The sequence below is a fragment of the Herpailurus yagouaroundi genome, unplaced genomic scaffold (genome assembly GCF_014898765.1).
Source record: "Herpailurus yagouaroundi ecotype Mexico unplaced genomic scaffold, PumYag 184, whole genome shotgun sequence".
NCBI lineage: Eukaryota > Metazoa > Chordata > Mammalia > Carnivora > Felidae > Herpailurus > Herpailurus yagouaroundi.
The window spans coordinates 6,943,060-6,962,975 of NW_024412415.1; the positions used below are offsets into that span (position 1 = coordinate 6,943,060).

The following is a 19,916-nucleotide window of genomic DNA, read 5'->3' on the forward strand; positions in this document are numbered from 1 at the left end:
TTCTTTTCTTTTCTTTTCTTTTCTTTTCTTTTCTTTTCTTTTCTTTTTTTAGAGTAAGCTCTCTATGCCCAACATGGGGCTTGAACTCCCAATCCTGACATCAAGAGTCTCATGCTTAACTGACTGAGCCAGCCAGGCGCTCCCAAAAGAATATCCTCTTGACAAAATCATAAGTTGGTGATCATAATGTCTTTCCAAACTTTGTGGCCTGTAAGGTGAGAAAGGCTGAAAAGGTTTGATCTGGTGGAGAAAGCACTGGTAAAATTTTGTTTGAGTCTAGACTTTCAATTTTTACATCCCTACCATGCTGGATTCTTGTTAGAAAATGAATAACAGTAACAGCAAAGACTGGTTGGAAAGATTTACTTCAAAATAATCTCAGGTGGTGTTTGCGGGTAGGGGTAACATATACATACACAAGGTTGGCCATCAGTAGGTAATTGTTGAAACTGTATGGTAGGCACATGGAGTTCATTGTATCGTTACCAGCTGGTTTGAAATTTTCCATAATAAAAAGTTTTTCCAAAAGTGAGTCTGTTGAAGAAGACTGGCTGGTCATGGCAATAATCTTTCCTTTTCTTTCTAGCAACTAAGTATCTTAGCTGCTCTTAGCAGCTACATGCTTCCTGTGCAAAGTTCTGTCTAATATATAGAGCGCAGGGAACGGCTGTCTGCCATGGTTAGAGGGGAACTGGGAGGCCTGGAGCCCTGTTCAGTCTCACACTCAAACCTTTGAGGCTCCTCCGCAGAAACCCACCAGCCTCTCCCTGCTTGTTCTTCTCATGTTCCTCTGTCATTCTAAAGAAGGGCCCCTCCTCCTGTCTGTCTCTCTTTTGCCCAGGATCCATGGCTGTCTGCCCTCTGATAGGTCCTAATTGTGTCTCTTTCCAGTTCTTCTGTAGTATTCCTTCCCATCAGCATCCTCACATGCTCTAGTATCTCTCATCTTTAAAGATGGAGCAAGAGATACCTCCCTTGCTTTCACATCCTCCTCTGTCTGTGGCCCCATTCTCTGTGCACTTAATGCCCAAACCCAAACCTCCCTGAAGGGCTTGTCTAGACTCACTGAGTCTCACCTTCACCCCTCGTCACACCAGGGTCTGCGTTCGGTGCCTGTGGAGCCTGCTCTTGGCAAGGTCACCTACAGGCCCGTGTTACCCCAGCAGGGGATGGTCTCTGTCCTCATCCTGTTCCACCTCAGGAGCATCTGGGACAAAGCCCGTTCCTTCCGTTTCCCTCCCTGGAGACCCAGTCTTTTTGTCCACCTTATCTCACGTACACCTTCTTTCTCCTCTGCTACCAACACAGGCTGAATTGTTACAGTAGCTTTTCACTCTTGCTCTTACTCTACCTTGTTCACTCTTTACTCAGCCACCAAAGTGGTCTTTCAAAATAAATGTTAGATCATATCATTCCCATCTTAAAACCCTGCCCGATATTTCACCTGGCTGCCAAGGCCCTTTGTGCCCCGGCCGATCTTCATCACACCTGCTTACCTGGTTTCTGCATCCCTCCTCTGTTCCAGGCATGCTGGCCTCCCTTTGGTTTTTGGAATACACCAACCTCTTGCTCACTTTGAACCTCTTCACGTGCCTTTCCCTTGTCTGGAATGCTCCGTCTCTGGCTTGTCTCACCTTAGGTGTGATGTCCTCAGATGGGTCTTCCTGATGACCACGTCCAAGTATGTTCCCTCACATCCACTGCCAGTCGTTCTCGAATTAGAGTGTAGGGAGACAAGATTTTGCTTTTGTCTTCTTAGGGGTCTCTGGCTAGATAGGAGAATTTAACTGATATGAGATGAGGCAGATCGACAGGAGAATAGCATACAGATTTTTTACACGTAGATAGGAAACCCCATAGGAAAATGAAGACCCAAAGAAGTGGCCAGACCTCAGTGTTTAGATGGTGGGTTGAGCAAAGAGAGGGAATTGTGGAAAAGTAACTAACAAATCTGGGGAGGCTGAAGAAAGGCAAGAGTCCTTTTACCGAGTTCTGTTTGTACAGAATCCTCTCGGCCTCGATATTCTGTGTCTGGTAGTGAGAAGATTTCCTTCTTAATGTAGGAGGGCAACTTTCACATGAGAGTTTTATCGCCTGCTTTCAGGAAGAAAAGAGAAGGTTGGAGGGCCTTTCTTGCACCTTCTGTTTTTAAGCACCCTTAGCTCAAAATAATGCTTATGCCAAAGTGGCGTATTTTGGGGTGCCCTATTCCATCACTGGTCAAGAGCATCACACCTTCTCTTCAACAGCACTTTCCGAACTTGAACCTGTGTGTTTATTATTTGTGTTCCCAAGTTCCGTGACAGCTGGAACCACGTCTGTTTTCTCTCTTTGGTGTGCTACCAGTGCCTGACAGAGCGATGCCCAATAAGTGTGGGTGATGAGGCGTGATGGCTGGATGAGTAGATAAAAGACCTCCTGGCTCACAGGGTGTTTAACCCTTCCAGGACCACGCAGAGCCTTACCGCAACTTTTAGCAAGGATTAGGATAAAGCCTCATGAAAACTGACCTTATGTATTTTATACGCATGGTTGATGAGAATTTTATTATGTAATTCGGGGTACCGTGTGTTGTAAATATCTGTTAGAATTTAGTGTTGCTAAGTGCTTTGTTGCCCCTGAAAGATTTTTATGCCTTTCCTTTTCTGGGAAGTGTGAAAGAATGTCACATTTCCCTTTTTGCCCTGGCTACTTATTTGTTTCAAGACAAAGTCAAGGCTCAGCCCCAGCACCTCGGATCGGCACTAGCAAGGGAGCAGCTAATGTGAAAGACACAGGTTTGGAGTCAAGGTTGGATCTGAAATCTGGCCTTGTCACCGTGTACCTGTGGGCAAGAAACGGAAACTTTCTGAGCCCGAGCTGCTTGCTCTGTAGAACGGAGATGGGGCCTACCTGGCACAGTTGGTGAAGTGCCTGGACCAGGAGAGTACACGTTTCTTCCCTCAGCGTCCCTTTTCTCAGGGATGAAATTATAGATAATAATAGATATTATAGATAATATAGATATTATAGATAATATCAGCTGCCTCAGACCTTTTTTGGAAAAAAAAACATTTAATAAGTTAAAGAACAATAAAGAGAATATTTAGTTATTTGGCGAAAAGCAGTTGGATGGAAGCATGTCCAAGTTAGAAGAGCCATCAGATTTCCATGATAAGGTTTTCACTTGTTATTATCTCATTACTCAGATTCCAATTGAAATTCTTCCTGCTCAAGAGGTCCTTGGCACACCTGTCTGACTCTATCATTTTGCCTTCTTTTCTTTCTTTCTTTTTTTTTTTTTTTGTTAATGTTGATTTATTTTTGAGAGAGAGAGACCAGGAGAGGGACAGAGTGAGCGGGGGTGCGGGGTGGGGCGGGGGTGGGGGGGAGACAGAGGATCTGAAGCAGGCTCTGTGCTGACAGCAGAGAGCCCAATGAGAGGCTGGAACTCAGGAACGGTGAGGTCCTGACCTGAGCCAAAGCTGGATGCTTGACCGACTGAGCCACCCAGGTACCCCTGCCTTGTTTTCTTTACAGCACTCATCACTACTGAGAATACTCATTTGCCTTCTTATCTGTATTGGCCAGTTAGGCTCATGTCTGTCTGAATTTACCCCTGTACTCCTAGCCTCTAGATCAGTACCCATGCATAATCATGGGATCAGCGCTCAGTAACATCTATTGAATGAATGGAAGCTTACGTGGAATGTTTGGCTCACTCCTTAGATAACTTTGAAAGGGAAAATGCAGTCTCTCTGGCATGGGTTTTGTTTTTAAACCACACTTTAGGAAAAGATGACCGAACACCTATATAAAAGTACAACGACACGTACTATCTGAAAAGTTGAACATTAGAGCTAGATGGTCATTATCTTAATTGCTCAGGGTTGGCTCTCTGGGGCAGGAAAAAAAAAAAAAAAGATTTTCTTTTTCTCTTTTAGGTCAATGAGCCTCCTGAAATCAATTTAGTTCTGTACCCTCAGGGCCTAACTGGTGAAGAAGTATACGTGAAGGTGGATTTGAGGGTCAGATGCCCACCAACCTATCCAGATGTGTGAGTACTTTTATGAATACCTTTTGATGTGACATCACTTCTCTGTTTTGACATCATGGAAACAGATTGACATTAATGGTATTTTCTTCTTCCTGCCTCCATTCCACTTAAAATTTCCTTCCCTGTCACCTGTATTTCATCAAAACTACATCAGCAGTAAACATTTTTATGAAACCTGTCTCATGTTAAGTCTGCTTACAGTGGTAGAACAGTCACTCCAGATACTAATATTTGCTCCGTGACCAATTGTTTGCTTTTTCTGATGTGTTAATTTTCTTCTTTCTTTTTTTCTTCTTTTCTGATGTGTTAATTTTTGTTTAATTCTTCCTAAATTGGAAAGAGGAACAATCTAGAAGAAAGGGATGGGGCACCCGGGTGGCTCAGTTGGTTAGGCGTCCAACTCTTGATTTTGGCTCAGGTTGTGATCTCAGAGTTGTGAGATCGAGCCCCGTGTTGGGCTCCGCGCTGAGCACGGAGCCTGCTTGGGATTCTCTCTCTCCATCTCCCTCTGCCCCTCCCCTGCTTGCATGTGTGTGTGCGCGTGCGTGCACACACTCTCTCTCTCCCAAAAAATAAAAATAAATTAAAAAAAGAAAAAGATAAACGTGTGAGAACCAGTAGAACCCTTGTATACTTAGTTTTAAAATGTGGTTGGTGTTAAAACTTAGAGTAGCAATAGCTTTCTGGACCTAATGGAAGTTTTATTCCCTAGAGGAGAAAGGACTTTTGTCTGTTACTAGGGGCACTGCTGATGAGTCTCCACCATGCAGGGCTTGCTGTATCCCTGGCCCTACCCAGTGATGCTAGCAGTGCTCTTCAATCTGTGAGACAACCACAAGACCCCACCATTTTCAAACTCCCCCTGAAAGCGTACTGCCTCTGGGTGAGAACCACTGGTAGAGCAAGAGCGTTGGCAATCAGTGGTCAAGTATTGCATGTGAGCAACTGGGGTAGGGGCCGAGGGAGGGAGAGAGAATCCCAAGCCGCCTCCATGCTACCAGCACAGAGCCCAATGCAGGACTCGATCCCACGACCCTCGGATTGTGACCTGAGCGGAAATCAAGAGTCGGACGCTCAACTGGCTGAGCCACCCAGGCACCCCACGTATTGTCTTTTTGAAGTATATGTATATTTCGTGTAATCTTTCCTGAGACATTACACACGGAGAGGCAGATTGGCTTGGATGATATTTGTGGTTTGAGCTTCTTATGCAGGAACCAGTGGAGAAAAGTGACAAATAAAAGGATGCAGTGCCTCACAGAGTGGGTGGTAAATTTATGGAAATTTGTTATCCAGAAAATTCAGAGAGGTCAAGATGAGCTGCTTGAATCTAGTAACCCTCTTTTGCCTCTAACACTGCGCCTAGAGTAGGTATAGTAGGTATTTAGAAAGTTAATTAATGAATTAGTAAAAGGGTAATTACATTTATGAAAGAAAAACAAGGCAGTGTCTCTCTAGGTTTTATTTTGCCTGACACCAAATAGGTGGTGTCTTTTCTGACAGCTGGGTTCGGTTTTGCTATGAACTAGCCATGTTTTGTCGTTGTCGTTGTTTGAGACAGAGACGGAGGGTGCAAGTGAGTGGGGGGTGGGGGAGCAGAGAGAGGGAGAGAAAGAGAGAGAATCCCACAGGGGCAGAGAGAGAGAAGCAGGGCTCACCCGATGTGGGGCTTGCGCTCACCAGAAGTGGAGCTCGTGCTCTCCTGAACTGGGGGGCACGAAGTCACCCAAAGCTGGGCTTCTGGTCCGTGAGATCATCACCTGAGCTGAAGTCACATGCTTAACCAGCTGAGCCACCCAGGTGCCCCACAGACTAGCTGTGGTTATTGCAGACCTCACGAGTTAAGGGCTCAGTTCCACAAAACTTCAAACCCCGGTTGCACGTACCGCATTTGCAGTCAACCAGCCGTAAATATGGCCTTCAACCCTGTCCTTAGGTTTGGAAATTTGTTAGAACAGCTTGTAGAACTCAGGAAGGCTTTGCTTTCAACTAATTACCAGCTGACTATAAAGGATATAACACAGGATGAGCTGAATGAGATAGGTATGTAGGCAAGGAATGCAGAGTTTGTCTGCCTTTGGACATTGACAGGTATTCCCTGGGGACACAGTCACCCCTGATTGAGAACCACTGCACTAGGGGACCATTCTGGCAAATCTTGATGTGTCTAATTGATAAAAATATTTTGGGATGATTTATTGATTGATTTTATTTTGAGAGAGAGAGAGTGTGTGTGTTCCTGTGTGCCAGCAAGGGAAGGGTAGAGGGAGACAATCTCAAGTAGGTTCCATGCCCAGCATGGAGTCCGACTTGGGGGGGGGGGGGGGGCGCTTGATCTCATGACTGTGAGATTATGACCTGAGCCAAAATCAATAGTCAGATACTCAGAGTGCCTGGGTGGCTCCAGTCAGTTGAGTGTCTGACTTTGGCTCAGGTCATGAACTCATGGTTTGTGAGTTTGAGCCCCGTGTAGGGCTCACTGCTGTCAGCGCAGTGCCTGCTTTAGATCCTCTGTCCCCTTTCTCTCTGCTCTATCCCCCCCTCCCCCCGTCTCTGCCCCTTCCCTGCTTGTGCTCTCTCTCTCAAAAAAAAATAAAACAATAAAAAAAAACACACAACCATTGGAGTCACCCAGGAGCCCTGGGATGATTTCTAAAAAAGAAAAAAAAAAACAAAAAACACGGAAATGATTATAAAAGAGCCATAAAGTAGACATTATAATCTCAGCTATATAAAATTATAAATTATGTGCCAAGGACATAGAAAGCTGAAAAAAAATTGGGGGGCGGATTTTTAAAGTTTAATTATTATAGATGGGTTTTTTCATCATTCTGTTAACATTGATTGCTATATAATGACTGCTGAATTAAAAAAGTTATGTAAGGCTTGACTTGGGGGAGCATTCTTATTGTTGGAGATGATATGGTACGGGAAAACTTTGTTTTTCTGCAAGATAGTCTTGGATGCAGATAGTCTTTGATGTGAGAGAGTTGTGGGTTAGATGGACCATACTCAGGACTGTATGTATGGCCTTTCCTTTCTTGTTCTCATATGTATGAACTCCTTTCTCTCAGGTTTCCATCTATCCAAGGAGGTAATGATGTAGCAACCTACCACACCAGGGCAGTGAGAGAACGCAGAGGTAGTAAAATAGTAAAGGCTTTGCTAAACTAAAATCCCATCAGTTACTCAGAAATAATTGGTCGGAAGTAGAGCCAGCTTCTCTTCAGCGAAATCAAATAAAGTCGGTTTGATGTCAGTGAACTGTTATTGGATATCTATTGATGGGGAATCAAGGGGAAGCTGAGGAGTGGCAGCTGCAAACCTCGCACAGGAAAGTGTTGAGTCTCGCTTGTGCTCTGCAGGGAGACGAGCGTTCTGGGCATCCTTGCAGAGCACACACAGGTAGATTCAGATGTGAGTGGGTGAGTGGGCATTTCCACCTTGGTGGCAATCACAAGGAGTGACACAACATGCATGTAGTGGGGATGCTGGATGGATCGCTGAGTCCTCGTCTGCTTTTTGGGTTTTTTTTTAAAGATTTTATTTTTACGTAATCTCTGCACCCAATGTGGGGCTCGAACTCACAACCTCGAGGTCAAGAGTCACGTGCTCCACTGACTGAGCCAGCCAGGTGCCCCAACCGAGGCTTCATCTTGCCTGGTTGTGCTTGGCCTGTTTTATGCTGGAGCAAACGAATGAGCCCAGAGCACTTGGACTCTTGCGGGTGAACTGTGAGAGCTGGGTAATTGTTGGGGGCAAGTCAGAATTGTTGGGGGCTTCTCCCCCAGGGGGCACAGGTGACCCCATGTCAAGCACTGTGTCAGCAGAGTTGCTGGGATGCCGTTGAAATCCTTTGAGATGAAGGGAAATGCTGCTGGCGGTATAGAGGCCTGTAGGAAATCTCTGGGCCTCAAGGTTGCACTTAGCAAATATTAACGCAAAGAGGCCATACTTTTTTGGCGTAACTCCTTTTTGTCTTTTTCTTTTCCAGAGTCCCCGAAATAGAGTTACAGAATGCCAAAGGTCTGTCAAATGAGAGTGTTCATTTATTAAAATCCCACCTAGAGAAAGTGGCCAAAAAACATTGTGGAGAGGTAAGATATGTTTAACTGGAGTTGTAAGAGGACAGTAGAAATCTCATCCCGTTCACTAGTGTTCACCTTCCTGCCTTTTCTTTGGCTTAGAGGCTGTTGCATTGCACCTCAAACCCAATTTTGACAAGAATGTTTTGTTTCTTGTTGATAGGTACAAAGAGGAACATTGTTATGTGTATTTTTTTTAATTTATGGTTTTTATTAATGATAATTCATAGAGTGTGTATCAATGGTATATTGATGCTTCAAAATTCTGAAAAGAGTCCATGTGACCCTGGCCCTACTGTGTGCACGCTTTGGACCTGGCATAATAACTTGATACTGACTTGAACCTTTACATTGGAAAATGTTTGCAGACAATTTCTTTTTTTTTCTTTCTTCTTTTGTATATATTTTGGGGAGAGTGCAAGCAGGGTAGGGGCAGAGAGAGGGGGACAGAGAATTCGGAGCAGGCTCTGCAGTGACAGGCTGATAGTACCCAGCCGATGCGGGGCTCCGACTCACAAATCATGAGATCGTGACCTGAGCTGCAGTCGGACACTCAACCGATTGAGCCACTCAGATGCCCCCAGACAAGTAATTTCTGACCAAACCTTGCCACCTGCCCGTGTTTCATATCAGAAGAGCTCATTGTTTTCCTTCTCGGTGATTAGCAACATACTCTACTCCTTCAACGTCCCTTTTGTATCTTAGCATTTTCATTTAGTTACTAATTCTCTTTTAATCCTCCGCACATGAAGATATGCATGAGCTTCCCCTTGGGTGGTAGATCTCTCTGGAGGGCTAGACTAGGTGACTTACTCTGGGTTTCTTAGCCCAGACCAGTTCCCTTCAAGTATCATCTGTCTTTTCCTCGCTTTTGTGTAAAATCACTCATATTCACATGAGCCTAGGCAGCTCATGCTTAAGTATCCCATCCTGTAAAAACTGAGAAGAGTTAAGGAAGGACTTACCCCAGGCCTCTGTGTCTCTTTTGGACTTGTGGTAAAGTGACTAGACTGTTTTCCATTTATGTTCTATAACACAGCAAGTCACAGCATGACCCGCTCACCCCTCTCCCCCCGCCTGGTACTGTTTCCAAGATGTTCAGTGATTGTTGAGCTACAGAGGTGATTGTTGAACAGCCTGGATAAAAAGCTAGTCCCTAGGAATTCTTCCAAAGTTTTCTCTAAATAGTCTGATGTCTAACTGAAAAATAACGTGGAATTATATTGAAAATTCGACTATAGAATCCTCTGGCTTCTTGGATCCGTAATGTGTGATATTTTTTTGAAAATATCTTTGCTTTATTTTTTACAAGACAGTATTATTAATTGTATTCACTGAGCTGTACACTGGATCCCCAGAACTTATTCACTGTATAACCGGAAGTTTGTACCCTTTGACCAACATCACTTCCCTTCTCCCACCCCCAGTCTCTGTTTTTAGGAGTTGGGCTTTTTTGGATTCCACATATAAGTGAGATCATCCAGTATTTGCCTTTCTCAGTCTGACTTATTTTACTTAGCATAATGCCCTCAAGGTCCATCCCTGTTTCCAACAACAGGATGTCCTTTCTCGTGGCCACAAAGTGTTCCTGTGTGTGTATATGTGTACCACATCCTTATTCATCCATTGACAGACACGGAGGTTGTTCTCATGACTCGGGCTTTTGTGAATAATGCAGCAATAACATGGGAGTGCAGATATCTCTTCAAGATCCTATTTTCATTTCCTTTGGTACCCAGAAGTGGGGTCGTTGGATCGTATGGTAGTCTGTTTTTATTTTTTGAGAAAACGATCTCACTGTTTTCCACCGCGGCTGAACCAGTCTCATTCCCATCAACAGTGCGCAAGGATTCCCTTTGCTCCACATCACTTGTTATCTCTGATCTTTTTGATGACAGCCATTCTAACAGGTGTGAAGCGATAGCTCATTGTCCTTTTGACTTGCATTTCCCTGATGATTGGTGATGTTGAGCACCTTTTCATGTACCTGTTGGCCTTCTGGATGTCTTCTTTGGAAAAATGTCTCTCCAGATCCTCTGCCCATTTTCTAACTGGATTATTTGGGATTCTGTTGCTGTTGTATGAGTTGCTTATATATTTTGACTATTAGCTCTATCAGATAGGTGATGTACAAATATTTCCTCTCATTCCATAAGTTGCCTTTTCATTTTGTTGATGGTTTCCTTTGCTGGGCAAAAGTTTTAGAATTTGATATAGTCCCACTTGTTTATTTTTGCTTCTGATGCCCTTTCTTGGGCTTTCTCTTAAATTACAGTTTTTACTTTGAGATAATTATAGATTCACATGGAGTTTTAAGAAATAATACTAAGATCTCATGTACCCTTTACTCAGTTTCGGGGATGTTACGTAAGTGGAATCATACAGTATGTATTCTTCGATACTGACTTTCTTTCCTTTTTTTTTTTTTAAAGTTTATTTATTTTTGATAGAGAGACTGGGAGTTGGGAGGAGCAGAGAGAGAGGCAATCCCAAGCAGTCTCCCATGATGTCAGCGCAGAGCCCGAACCGGGCCTCAGTCCCATGAACCATAAGATCGTGACCTGAGCTGAAACCAAGAGTGGTTGCTTAATCCACTGAGCTGCCCAGGTGCCCCTTGGCTTTCTTTTCCCTGAGCATAATTCTCTAGCATATCCAGATTGTTGCATGTATCAGTAGTTATTATTTCTTATTACTAAGTAGTATTCCATGGTATAGATATACCACTGTTGATTTAGCCATCCACCAGGTGAAAGACATTTGAGTTGTTTCTAGTTTTTGGCTATTAAAAAATGAAGCTATTGAGTGATTCATATATAGGATTTTTTTTTAACATTTATTTTTGAGAGAGAGAGAGAGAGCGTGTGTGCACAAGCAGGGGAGGGGCGGAGAGAGGGAGACACAGAATCCGAAGCAAGCTCCAGACTTCCAGCTATCAGCACAGCACGGGGCTTGAACCCACAAACTGTAAGATCATGACCTGAGCTGAAGTCAGATCCTTAACCGACTGAGCCACCCAGATGCCCCTATAGGGCTTTTTTTTTTATGTTTAATTATTTATTTTTTTTTTTTTCTTAAAAAAATTTTTTTTATTACGTGTCTTTATTTTTGAGAGGCAGAGAGAGACAGCATGAGTGGGGGAGGGGCAGGGAGAGAAGGAGACACAGCATCCAAAGCAGGCTCTAGGCTTCGAGCTGTCAGCCCAGAGCCCCACGTAGGGCTCGAACCCACAAACCGTGAGATCATGACCTGAGCTGAAGTCGGACGCTCAACCGACTGAGCCACCCAGGCGCCCCTTATGTTTATTTATTTTTGGGAGATAGCACACATGAGCTGGAGAGGCACAGAGAGAGGGGGACAGAGGATCCGAAGTGGGCTCTGTGTTGACAGCAGACAGCCCAGTGGCGGGGGGGGGGGGGGGCCCCCCCTGAACTCACAAACTGTGAGATCGTGACCTGAGCTGAAGTTGAATGCTTACCCTACTGAGGTACCCAGATGCCCCTCATTAAAAAATTTATGTTTTTATGTAAATATAAATTTTTATTTCTCTAGAATAAATGCCCAGGAATGCATTTGTGGGTATATGTTAGTGGCATGTTCAATTTTGTAAACACCTGCCAAACTTTTCCAGATTGGCTCTAGCACTTTACATCCCACCACCAATGTGTGAGTGATCCCGTTTCTCCACATCCTTGCCAGCATTTGATGTTGTCGTTTAAAAAAAAAAAAAGTTTATGTATTTATTTCAAGAAAGAGAATGTTCTAATGCACACAAGCAGGAGAGAGGGAGAGAGAATTCCAAACAGGAATGAGCACAGAGCCCGACACAGGGCTCGTTCTCAGGAGCCATGAGATCATGAAGTGAGCTGAAATCAAGAGTCGGATGCTTAACTGACTGAGCCACTCAGGTGCTCCAGTGTTGTCATATTTTTTATTTCAGTTGTGTTTTAATAGATGTTATCATTAATTTGGTCAACTTGGCTAGACTATGGTACCCAGATATTTGGATAAACGTTGTTCTAGGTGTTTCTTTGAAGGTATGTTTTTAGATGAGGTTAACATTTAAATTAGTAGAGTTTAAGATCACCCTCCATAATGTGTGGGCCTCATCCAGTCCCTTGAGGGCTTTGACAGAAAAAGACTGGCCTCCCTGGAAGTGGAGGGGGCTGCCAGAGGGCTGTCAGACCACAACTGCCACAGCAGCTCTTTGCTGGGTCTCCAGCCTGCTGGTCTACCCCACAGATTTTCAACTTTCCAGCCTCTGTAATTGCATGAGTCAATTCCTTAAAATCAGTCCCTCTCTCTGTACATGCACACACACACACACACACACACACCCCTACCTTATCCTATTGGTTCTATTTCTCTGGAGCACCCTGGCTAATACAGATAGGTGTTGTGAGGTGATGGTGGGGTGGCTGGTATAAATAAGGAGAAGCTTCTGATGACGTCACATTTGAGCAGAGTGCTGAGAGAAGCAAGACAATCAGCCATATAGGTACAGAGGGAGAGAGGGACAGGAGCCACTGTGGAAAGCAGTTATTTTCATCTAGTCCTATATATCGTATCTGATGTGTTTGTACAGAAAATGCTACTAAATTAAATCGATTGGCAAAAGAAAACCCCTCCACCGCTTGACTCTTTCCTCCTTTCTGGTGTGGAATTGGTTTCTCATTGACATCACAGAAACTGCCTACTTTCCCCAACTTTTCTTAAAAGAGCTTGTCTTTGGGGTGCCTGGGTGGCTCAGTTGGTTAAGCGTCCGACTTCAGCTCAGGTCACGATCTCGCGGTCCGCGAGTTCGAGCCCCGCGTCGGGCTCTGGGCTGATGGCTCAGAGCCTGGAGCCTGTTTCCGATTCTGTGTCTCCCTCTCTCTCTGCCCCTCCCCCGTTCATGCTCTGTCTCTCTCTGTCTCAAAAATAAACGTTAAAAAAAAAAAAAAAGAGCTTGTCTTTGAAGAATTTGGATCCTACTTGGACTCTAGACTTAACTATAAAGTGAAGCATATCCAGTGAATGCCACAGCTTCCGCTATAACCAGAAAATACATTGGGGTGCCTGGGTGGCTCAGTCGGTAAAGTGTCTGACTTCAGCTCAGGTCATGATCTCACAGTCTGTGGGTTCAAGCCCCTCATCAGGCTCTGTGCTGACAGCTGAGAGCATGGGGACTGCTTCAGATTCTGTGTCTCCCTCTCTCACTGCCCCTCCCCCACTTGCACTCTATCTCCTTCTCTCAAAAATAAATAAATACTAAAAAAATTAAAAAAAAAAATACATTGGGGCGCCTGGGTGGCGCAGTCGGTTAAGCGTCCGACTTCAGCCAGGTCACGATCTCGCAGTCCGTGAGTTCGAGCCCTGCGTCGGGCTCTGGGCTGATGGCTCGGAGCCTGGAGCCTGTTTCCGATTCTGTGTCTCCCTCTCTCTCTGCCCCGCCCCCATTCATGCTCTGTTTCTCTCTGTCCCAAAAATAAATAAAAAACGTTGAAAAAAAAAATTAAAAAAAAAAAAATACATTAACTTCCTCCAACCAGAGCTGTGGTGTCTTTGTATTTGCTCCTCAAGAGGAAGGTAAGTGACCACCAAATGAACTGACTGTATTCTTGTATACAGTGACTTTTATTACTAATTACCACCCTCTCAAGTCCCTTTAGAAATAAGAATTTTTAGGGGCGCCTGGGTGGCTCAGTCGGTTAAGCGTCCGACTTCAGCTCACGTCATGATCTCGCGGTCCGTGAGTTTGAGCCCCGCGTCGGGCTCTGTGCTGACCGCTCAGAGCCTGGAGCCTGTTTCGGATTCTGTGTCTCCCTCTCTCTCTCTGATCCTCCCCCATTCATGCTATGTCTCTCTCTGTCTCAAAAATAAATAAACGTTAAAAAAAAAAAAAGAATTTTTAAACTGCCTTAGTGTAATTGAGGAAAAAGAAAATTCTCAGCGGCAGTCCTCATCTGCAGAAGGAGCTTGGCATTCTTGACCTCGTTGGGGTGGAGGTTGGAGTGGTCACTTTGGGGTCCCAGAGACCCTTGTCCTATGAGCTTACCAACCTTAGATGTGATTTATGACTCCTAGAGGTGCGGGAAAGTGGCTCCTATGCTCACATAAAGAATGTCTGAGACGGGGGCATTTTTCCTTCTGGTCCTATCCATGAGTGCTGCCCTAAGTGGGAATGAAATTCTTTCTTAGTATGGATCAGCCTCCTACTGACCTGTTACTAGCAGGGAGAGAGTGAGGCCTCGAAGTATTTGCCTCTGTACCCCAAAGAATGTTTTCAGTACACTGTATGGACAGATGAAGGCTTTTAAGCTGGCGATGATTTTTCAGCTATCGTTATCTAGATAGATTTTCTAGTTGGGAAGGTACTTTATTTTTGTGCAGTGTTAATAAATACTTTTACCAGATTTGTTTGTACAGAAAAATATTTTTGTCAGATTTATTATACAGAAAATGCCAATAAAGTAAAAAAGGACTGTAAAAGAAAAGTGAAGTTTTTTGTCTGGTGAGCCCCAAAAAAGCTCTCTTCTGCCATGATTGCATCGTATATACCTAATTCAGAACGTGGCATGGCAAAGTGAGTGTCACCATTGTAAGCGGGCCTCTGATAGCCTGCCTGACTTTCTGTAGTCTCCTTTGGGCCCTGTCTTCCGGTCATTTTACCATTTGTGGTTGATTTTCATCTGCATGTTTAGGTGATGATATTTGAACTGGCCGACCACGTGCAGTCCTTTCTCAGCGAACATAACAAGCCCCCTCCCAAGTCTTTCCATGAAGAAATGCTGGAAAGACGGGCTCAGGAGGAACAGCGGAGGCTGTTGGAGGCCAAGCAGAAAGTGGAGCAGGAGGTGAGACCCTTGTCCCTACCGGCGGCCGAGCCCAGAACACCGCGAGCTCCTCTGGGTTCTTTCTCTGTCTCTGCCTACACACTTATCTTTATTTAAGTTTTGCTCAGCATTTGATTCAAGAACTTTAGATTCGAATGAGAAGAGGCCCAAAGAGTAACTGAGAAATATTATGAGTGGTTTTCTCCGTGTATATATATATATATATATGTATGCATTTCCTCCCAATATATTAATGCTGCTCCTAGAACCCTCAGTCTAGTCCAGATCTTAGAAGAGAAGAAGGTTTGTTTAACCGAACTTCTTATATTTATGGTCTTTCTGAACTTGTTAACCTGCGCACAAATTCACTGAGGGTTTTTTGTTTTTGTTTTTGTTTTTTAAGTTATTTATTTATTTTGAGAGAGAGAGAATCCCAAGCAGGTGTTGCACCACCAGTGTGGAGCCCATTGGAGGGGCTTGAACTCACAAACCTGGAGATCATGACCTGAGCTGAAGTTGATGCTTAACCGATTGAGCCACCCAGGCGCCCTAGGAATTTACTGAGTTTTTTTTTTTTTTTTACGTTTATTTATTTTTTTTGAGAGAAAGACAGAGTGTGAGTGGGGGAGGGACAGAGAATGAGAGGGAGACCAAGAATCCAAAGTAGGCTCCAGGCTCTGAGCTGTCAGCACAGAGCCCGACACGGGGCTCGAACCCACAAGCTGTGAGATCATGACCTGAGCCGAAGGCAGACACTTAACTGACTGAGCCACCCAGGTGCCCCGGAATTTACTGAGTTTTACTGAATTTTCTTCTTCCTTCTGTGGAACAAGTATCCCCTACCCAAATGAGTACCAAAGCCAGAGATTGAATTTTTTTTTTATGTTCACTAACCATTTGTATTTTTTTCTTTAATCTGTTTGCACAAGTGTGTACACTCCTGTGTTATTTTTAAAATCCTTTCACCTGGGCTCCTGGGTGGCTCAGTTGAGCGTCCAACTTCGTCTCATGTCATGATCTCGCGGTCTGTGTGTTCGAGCCCCGCGTTGGGCTCTGTGCTGACAGCTCGGAGCCTGGAGCCTGTTTCAGATTCTGTGTCTCCCTCTCTCTGACCCTCCCCCGTTCATGCTCTGTCTCTCTCTGTCTCAAAGATAAATAAATGTTAAAAATAAAATAAAATAAAATAAAATAAAATAAAATAAAATAAAATAAAATAAAATAAAATAAAATAAAATAAAATAAAAATCCTTTCACCAAAGAAAATAATACATATCTAAGTTTCCTCCTTGATTTTTAACTTAGTGTTTTTTGTTTTTTTTTTTTTTTTCTATTTAGTCTTTTAATCAACTTACCTAGAACCCATTTTGGTGTGGGTTATAAAAATGAGCGTCCTAAGTTTTTTTTCTCCATTTTTTTTCTTAGTTGATTTGTATTATTTCCTTTAAAGTGTACTTTAACTCTTTCTGTATACTAAGTTCTATTTGTGAGTTATCTATTTTGTTCAGTTTTTTTTCCTGGACTCCTTACCAGACTCTGAATTACTGTATCTTTTATAATAATTTAATATCTGAAAAGGCACATCCCCCCTCTCTTCATTTTCCATTATTTATGCTTTTCTTTCTTCCTCAGCCATTCTTACCCACTTATCCTTACAGGTGAACTGCAGGATTGTTCTCTCAAAATCAAAACAAACTCTCTGCACTAGACTTATATATTCATTTAGGAAGAATTGACGTCTTGACAATATTCAGACTTCCTATCCAGGAATGTTCTTCTTCATTTATTTTTCTCTCTTGGTGAGGCTTTCTAGTTTTCTTCCTGTAGATGTTACTATGTAACTATTTTTTTTTTAAATGTTTGTTTATTTTGGGGAGAGAGAGAGGTAGAGTGCGAGTGGGGGAGGGGCAGAGAGAGAGGGAGACCCAGAATCCAAAGTAGGCTCCGGGCTCTGAGCTAACAGCTCAGAGCCCGATGCGGGGCTCGAACCCATGAACTGTGAGATCATGACCTGAGCTGAAGTCACATGCTTTACCGACTGAGCCACCCAGGCACCCCTACGGTTTGTTATTCTGCTTTTCTTAGGTTCTTACTGGTGGTTTGGGGGTTTTTTTTACCCCTTCATTTTGTTCATCCTGTGCTTATGAGTTAACACCTGTCTCTTTGTGGGCCCTATTCGTTTGTTACTTCTGTTTTTTTTTATTTCAGAAAGAGGGAGCGCATGAGTAGGGGAGATAGGCAGAGGGAGAGAGAGAGAATCTTTTTAATGTTTATTTCTGAGAAGAGAGCACAAGCAAGGGAGGGGCAGAAAGTGAGGAGGACAGAGGATCTGAAGAGAGCTCTATGCTGACAGCAGCAAGCCCCACGTGGGGCTTGAACTCACTACACTTGGAATTTAGGGGACTCAAAAACGCACTATTTTTCTCAACCTTAATTCAGATCCACGTGAACAACAAATACAGGAGTTAAATGGATGGAGATCCAAATACTGCTTTGAATACTGAGCAAACTAGAGAATGCAGCTTAAGGTCTATAGCATGTGGGGGTGGTGCCCGGGTCATTGCCATTCCTGGTCAAGGCCCTGAAGACAGCTCAGCCCACCTCCACCACGTTGGCCCTACGCCCCTGTGGCCGAGGGCAGACAGACACAAATGTGTGTTCTCATAGACAGGCAGACTTCAAAGAGGAGGGAATAGGTCAAGGTGGGGGAGAAGTGCGAGGCCAAGGGTGATGCTGTAGTGAAATCTTGCTACGTGGAAACATGAAGAGTGGGGAGTCACTGCCCCTCCCCCTAGTCTTGAAACCTTACTAAGTGGGAACAACCACTGCAGAGGACCTGCTACAACCGGCCTAACTATATTTTGCTGTCAGGTTCTGTATATTCAGGCCCTTTAGGAAAGGAGGGCTTGAATTACAGAAATGTAAAAGGTTTTTTTGTGGTTGTAGTATTTATATATTGTCTGGGTTTCAGAGATTGGCATTTGATGGCAGTATGTTGTATTTCAGCAACGTGAAATCCTTCATGAGATTCAGAGGAGGGAAGAAGAGAGAAAAGAGAGAAAAAGGAAAGAAATGGCTAAGCAGGTACTGTATCAGTTGTACCGTACTAAAATATTTTGCATTTTGCTAAACGTAAAATGTTATTTCCCTTGGTGATGTTTTCCTCTCCAATGTTAGTCATAGTAGTAAAGCTGAAAATGAAGCACTAAAAAAAAAAAATCCCCCAAGTGGTATTCATTGCGTATTTTAGATTCCCCGAAAGAGGAAGCAAAACTTAGAGTTGTGTGTTATCTGTAGATTACACAGTCTGATGGAATCACGGTACTTTATCAGATGAGTCCAGGGAGAGCAGAGATCGAAGCTTTGATATTAGCCCAGACTGGAATTCTGTTTCTTTTTTTTAAATTGTTAATAAGTACTTGGAAAATACAACAAATGGAAGTCATATCGTTCTGCTTAGAGATTTCATTCAGTGATGGAAAAGAAGGATCCCCCAGGGCAGGTTTAAAAAGCAGTGGTGGAAGAGGAAAAAGCCTCTTTTCCTATATTTTTCCTGACTGCAACTTGGTCAAAAAACCAGTTACACACATTTGGAGAAATCCAGAGAAAGTTTTACTTGTTCCGCTTTGTAGAATTATGGCATTTAACTTAAGGGCAACTATGGGGGGTGTTGAGAGGAGGCACTGATGTACAAGTAAGGAGCACCTGGCTTAAAGCTTTGGCGTTTTTACTGCCGGCCCTGTGACCTTGACAGGTGACACTAAATGTGACTCATTTTCCTCATCACTTAAAATGGGACTGATGATGCCTCCCTTCCTTCTCATGTAGTTATTCCCACAGATAAGTGTCGTCTGTGAAAATACAGAGCCGTACATGAATGTAAGATGATGGGACTGTTTCCTCCAGCTCTTTCTTGCTCTGATCCACCTGCCCACCAGCATTCTCTTTGACTGTCTTCTTCTCTTTACCCCCTCTTGCTTTTCTCCCTAAATTTTCATGCATCTTCTGAGATGTTAAGCATTTTCATTTATAAAATTCACATTCTCTTGAAACTGTTAACCCTGGCCTTCAGTTCTTGAATCAGTATATATCTGGATGTTAAATTTTTAAAAGTTAAGTTCAATTTTATTCCAACGGAAAGCATTCAGCTTAAATAAAATTTTCACTCTCTGCTGAATTAATGATTATGTACCATGATTTCTCTTATTTATGACTTGTATCTAAAGTAGGTTTTACTCTTGTGTTTTCTAGGAGCGTTTAGAAATTGCTAACTTATCAAACCAAGATCAAAATTCTAGGAAAGACCTAGGAGGACATGGAACAGCTGCCAGTCTACATGGAGGCCTTCCCGACTTCGTAGGAAATGGCAAACATCGGACCAACTCCTCTGGAAGGTCTAAGTAAGTCCTTACGATTTCTGATCTGGAAGGAGAAAGTTGTAGAAGAAATACGATAACTTGGAGTGCCATGTGATGGAATTTTCAGATCACAGTTTCAGTAACTCTTTCAAAGCCTATAAATATATATATATATATTTTTTAGGGTTTTTTTTCAATTTATTTTGAGAGAGAGAGTAAGTGGGACAGGGACAGAGAGAATCCCAAGCAGGCTCCGTGCTATCGGTGCAGAGCCCAATGTGGGGCTCATACTCAGGGAACGTGAGCTCAAGACCTGAGCTGAAACCAAGAGTCGGATGCTTACCGACTGAGCCATCCAGGCACCCCTTTGCTACTTGGCTCTTTTTTTTTTTTTTTTTTTTTTAAATCCTCTTTCCTTCTTTTTTCAGGTGTCAAGGTCCAAACACCTAATTTAGTCTTCTAAAATTGATTTATCTCTAACTCTTTTATAAGACGTAGTTAATAACATTTGGCAGTTTTGTTTAAAACACCTGTTATATTTATGTACTGCCACAGCTACTTGGAAAAATTGGTAACATGGGTGAAGTTCCTAATGATACTGCAGCCCCCTGTGAACATTCCATAATCT

General features: G+C 43.4%; 1 protein-coding gene across 8 annotated transcripts in view; it reads left to right on the plus strand.

Annotated features, from left to right (window-relative positions):
* EIF2AK4 (eukaryotic translation initiation factor 2 alpha kinase 4) overlaps positions 1–19,916 on the plus strand; it is a 98,203-nt gene that overhangs the window by 7,005 nt on the left and 71,282 nt on the right. For 4 of the 8 annotated variants that reach the window (XR_005795763.1, XM_040492259.1, XM_040492260.1 and 1 more), the window contains exons 2-6: positions 3,924–4,036; positions 8,031–8,133; positions 14,802–14,954; positions 17,937–18,014; positions 19,182–19,330. Coding sequence is in view for 7 of the 8 variants with exons in the window: in XM_040492259.1 (XP_040348193.1) it covers positions 3,924–4,036; positions 8,031–8,133; positions 14,802–14,954; positions 17,937–18,014; positions 19,182–19,330 (596 nt within the window). In the remaining variant the exon portion in view is untranslated. Of the gene's footprint in view, positions 1–1,525; positions 1,682–3,923; positions 4,037–8,030; positions 8,134–14,801; positions 14,955–17,936; positions 18,015–19,181; positions 19,331–19,916 lie in introns of all 8 variants that reach the window. The other 4 variants (XM_040492262.1, XM_040492264.1, XM_040492261.1 and 1 more) reach the window with 3 other exon arrangements.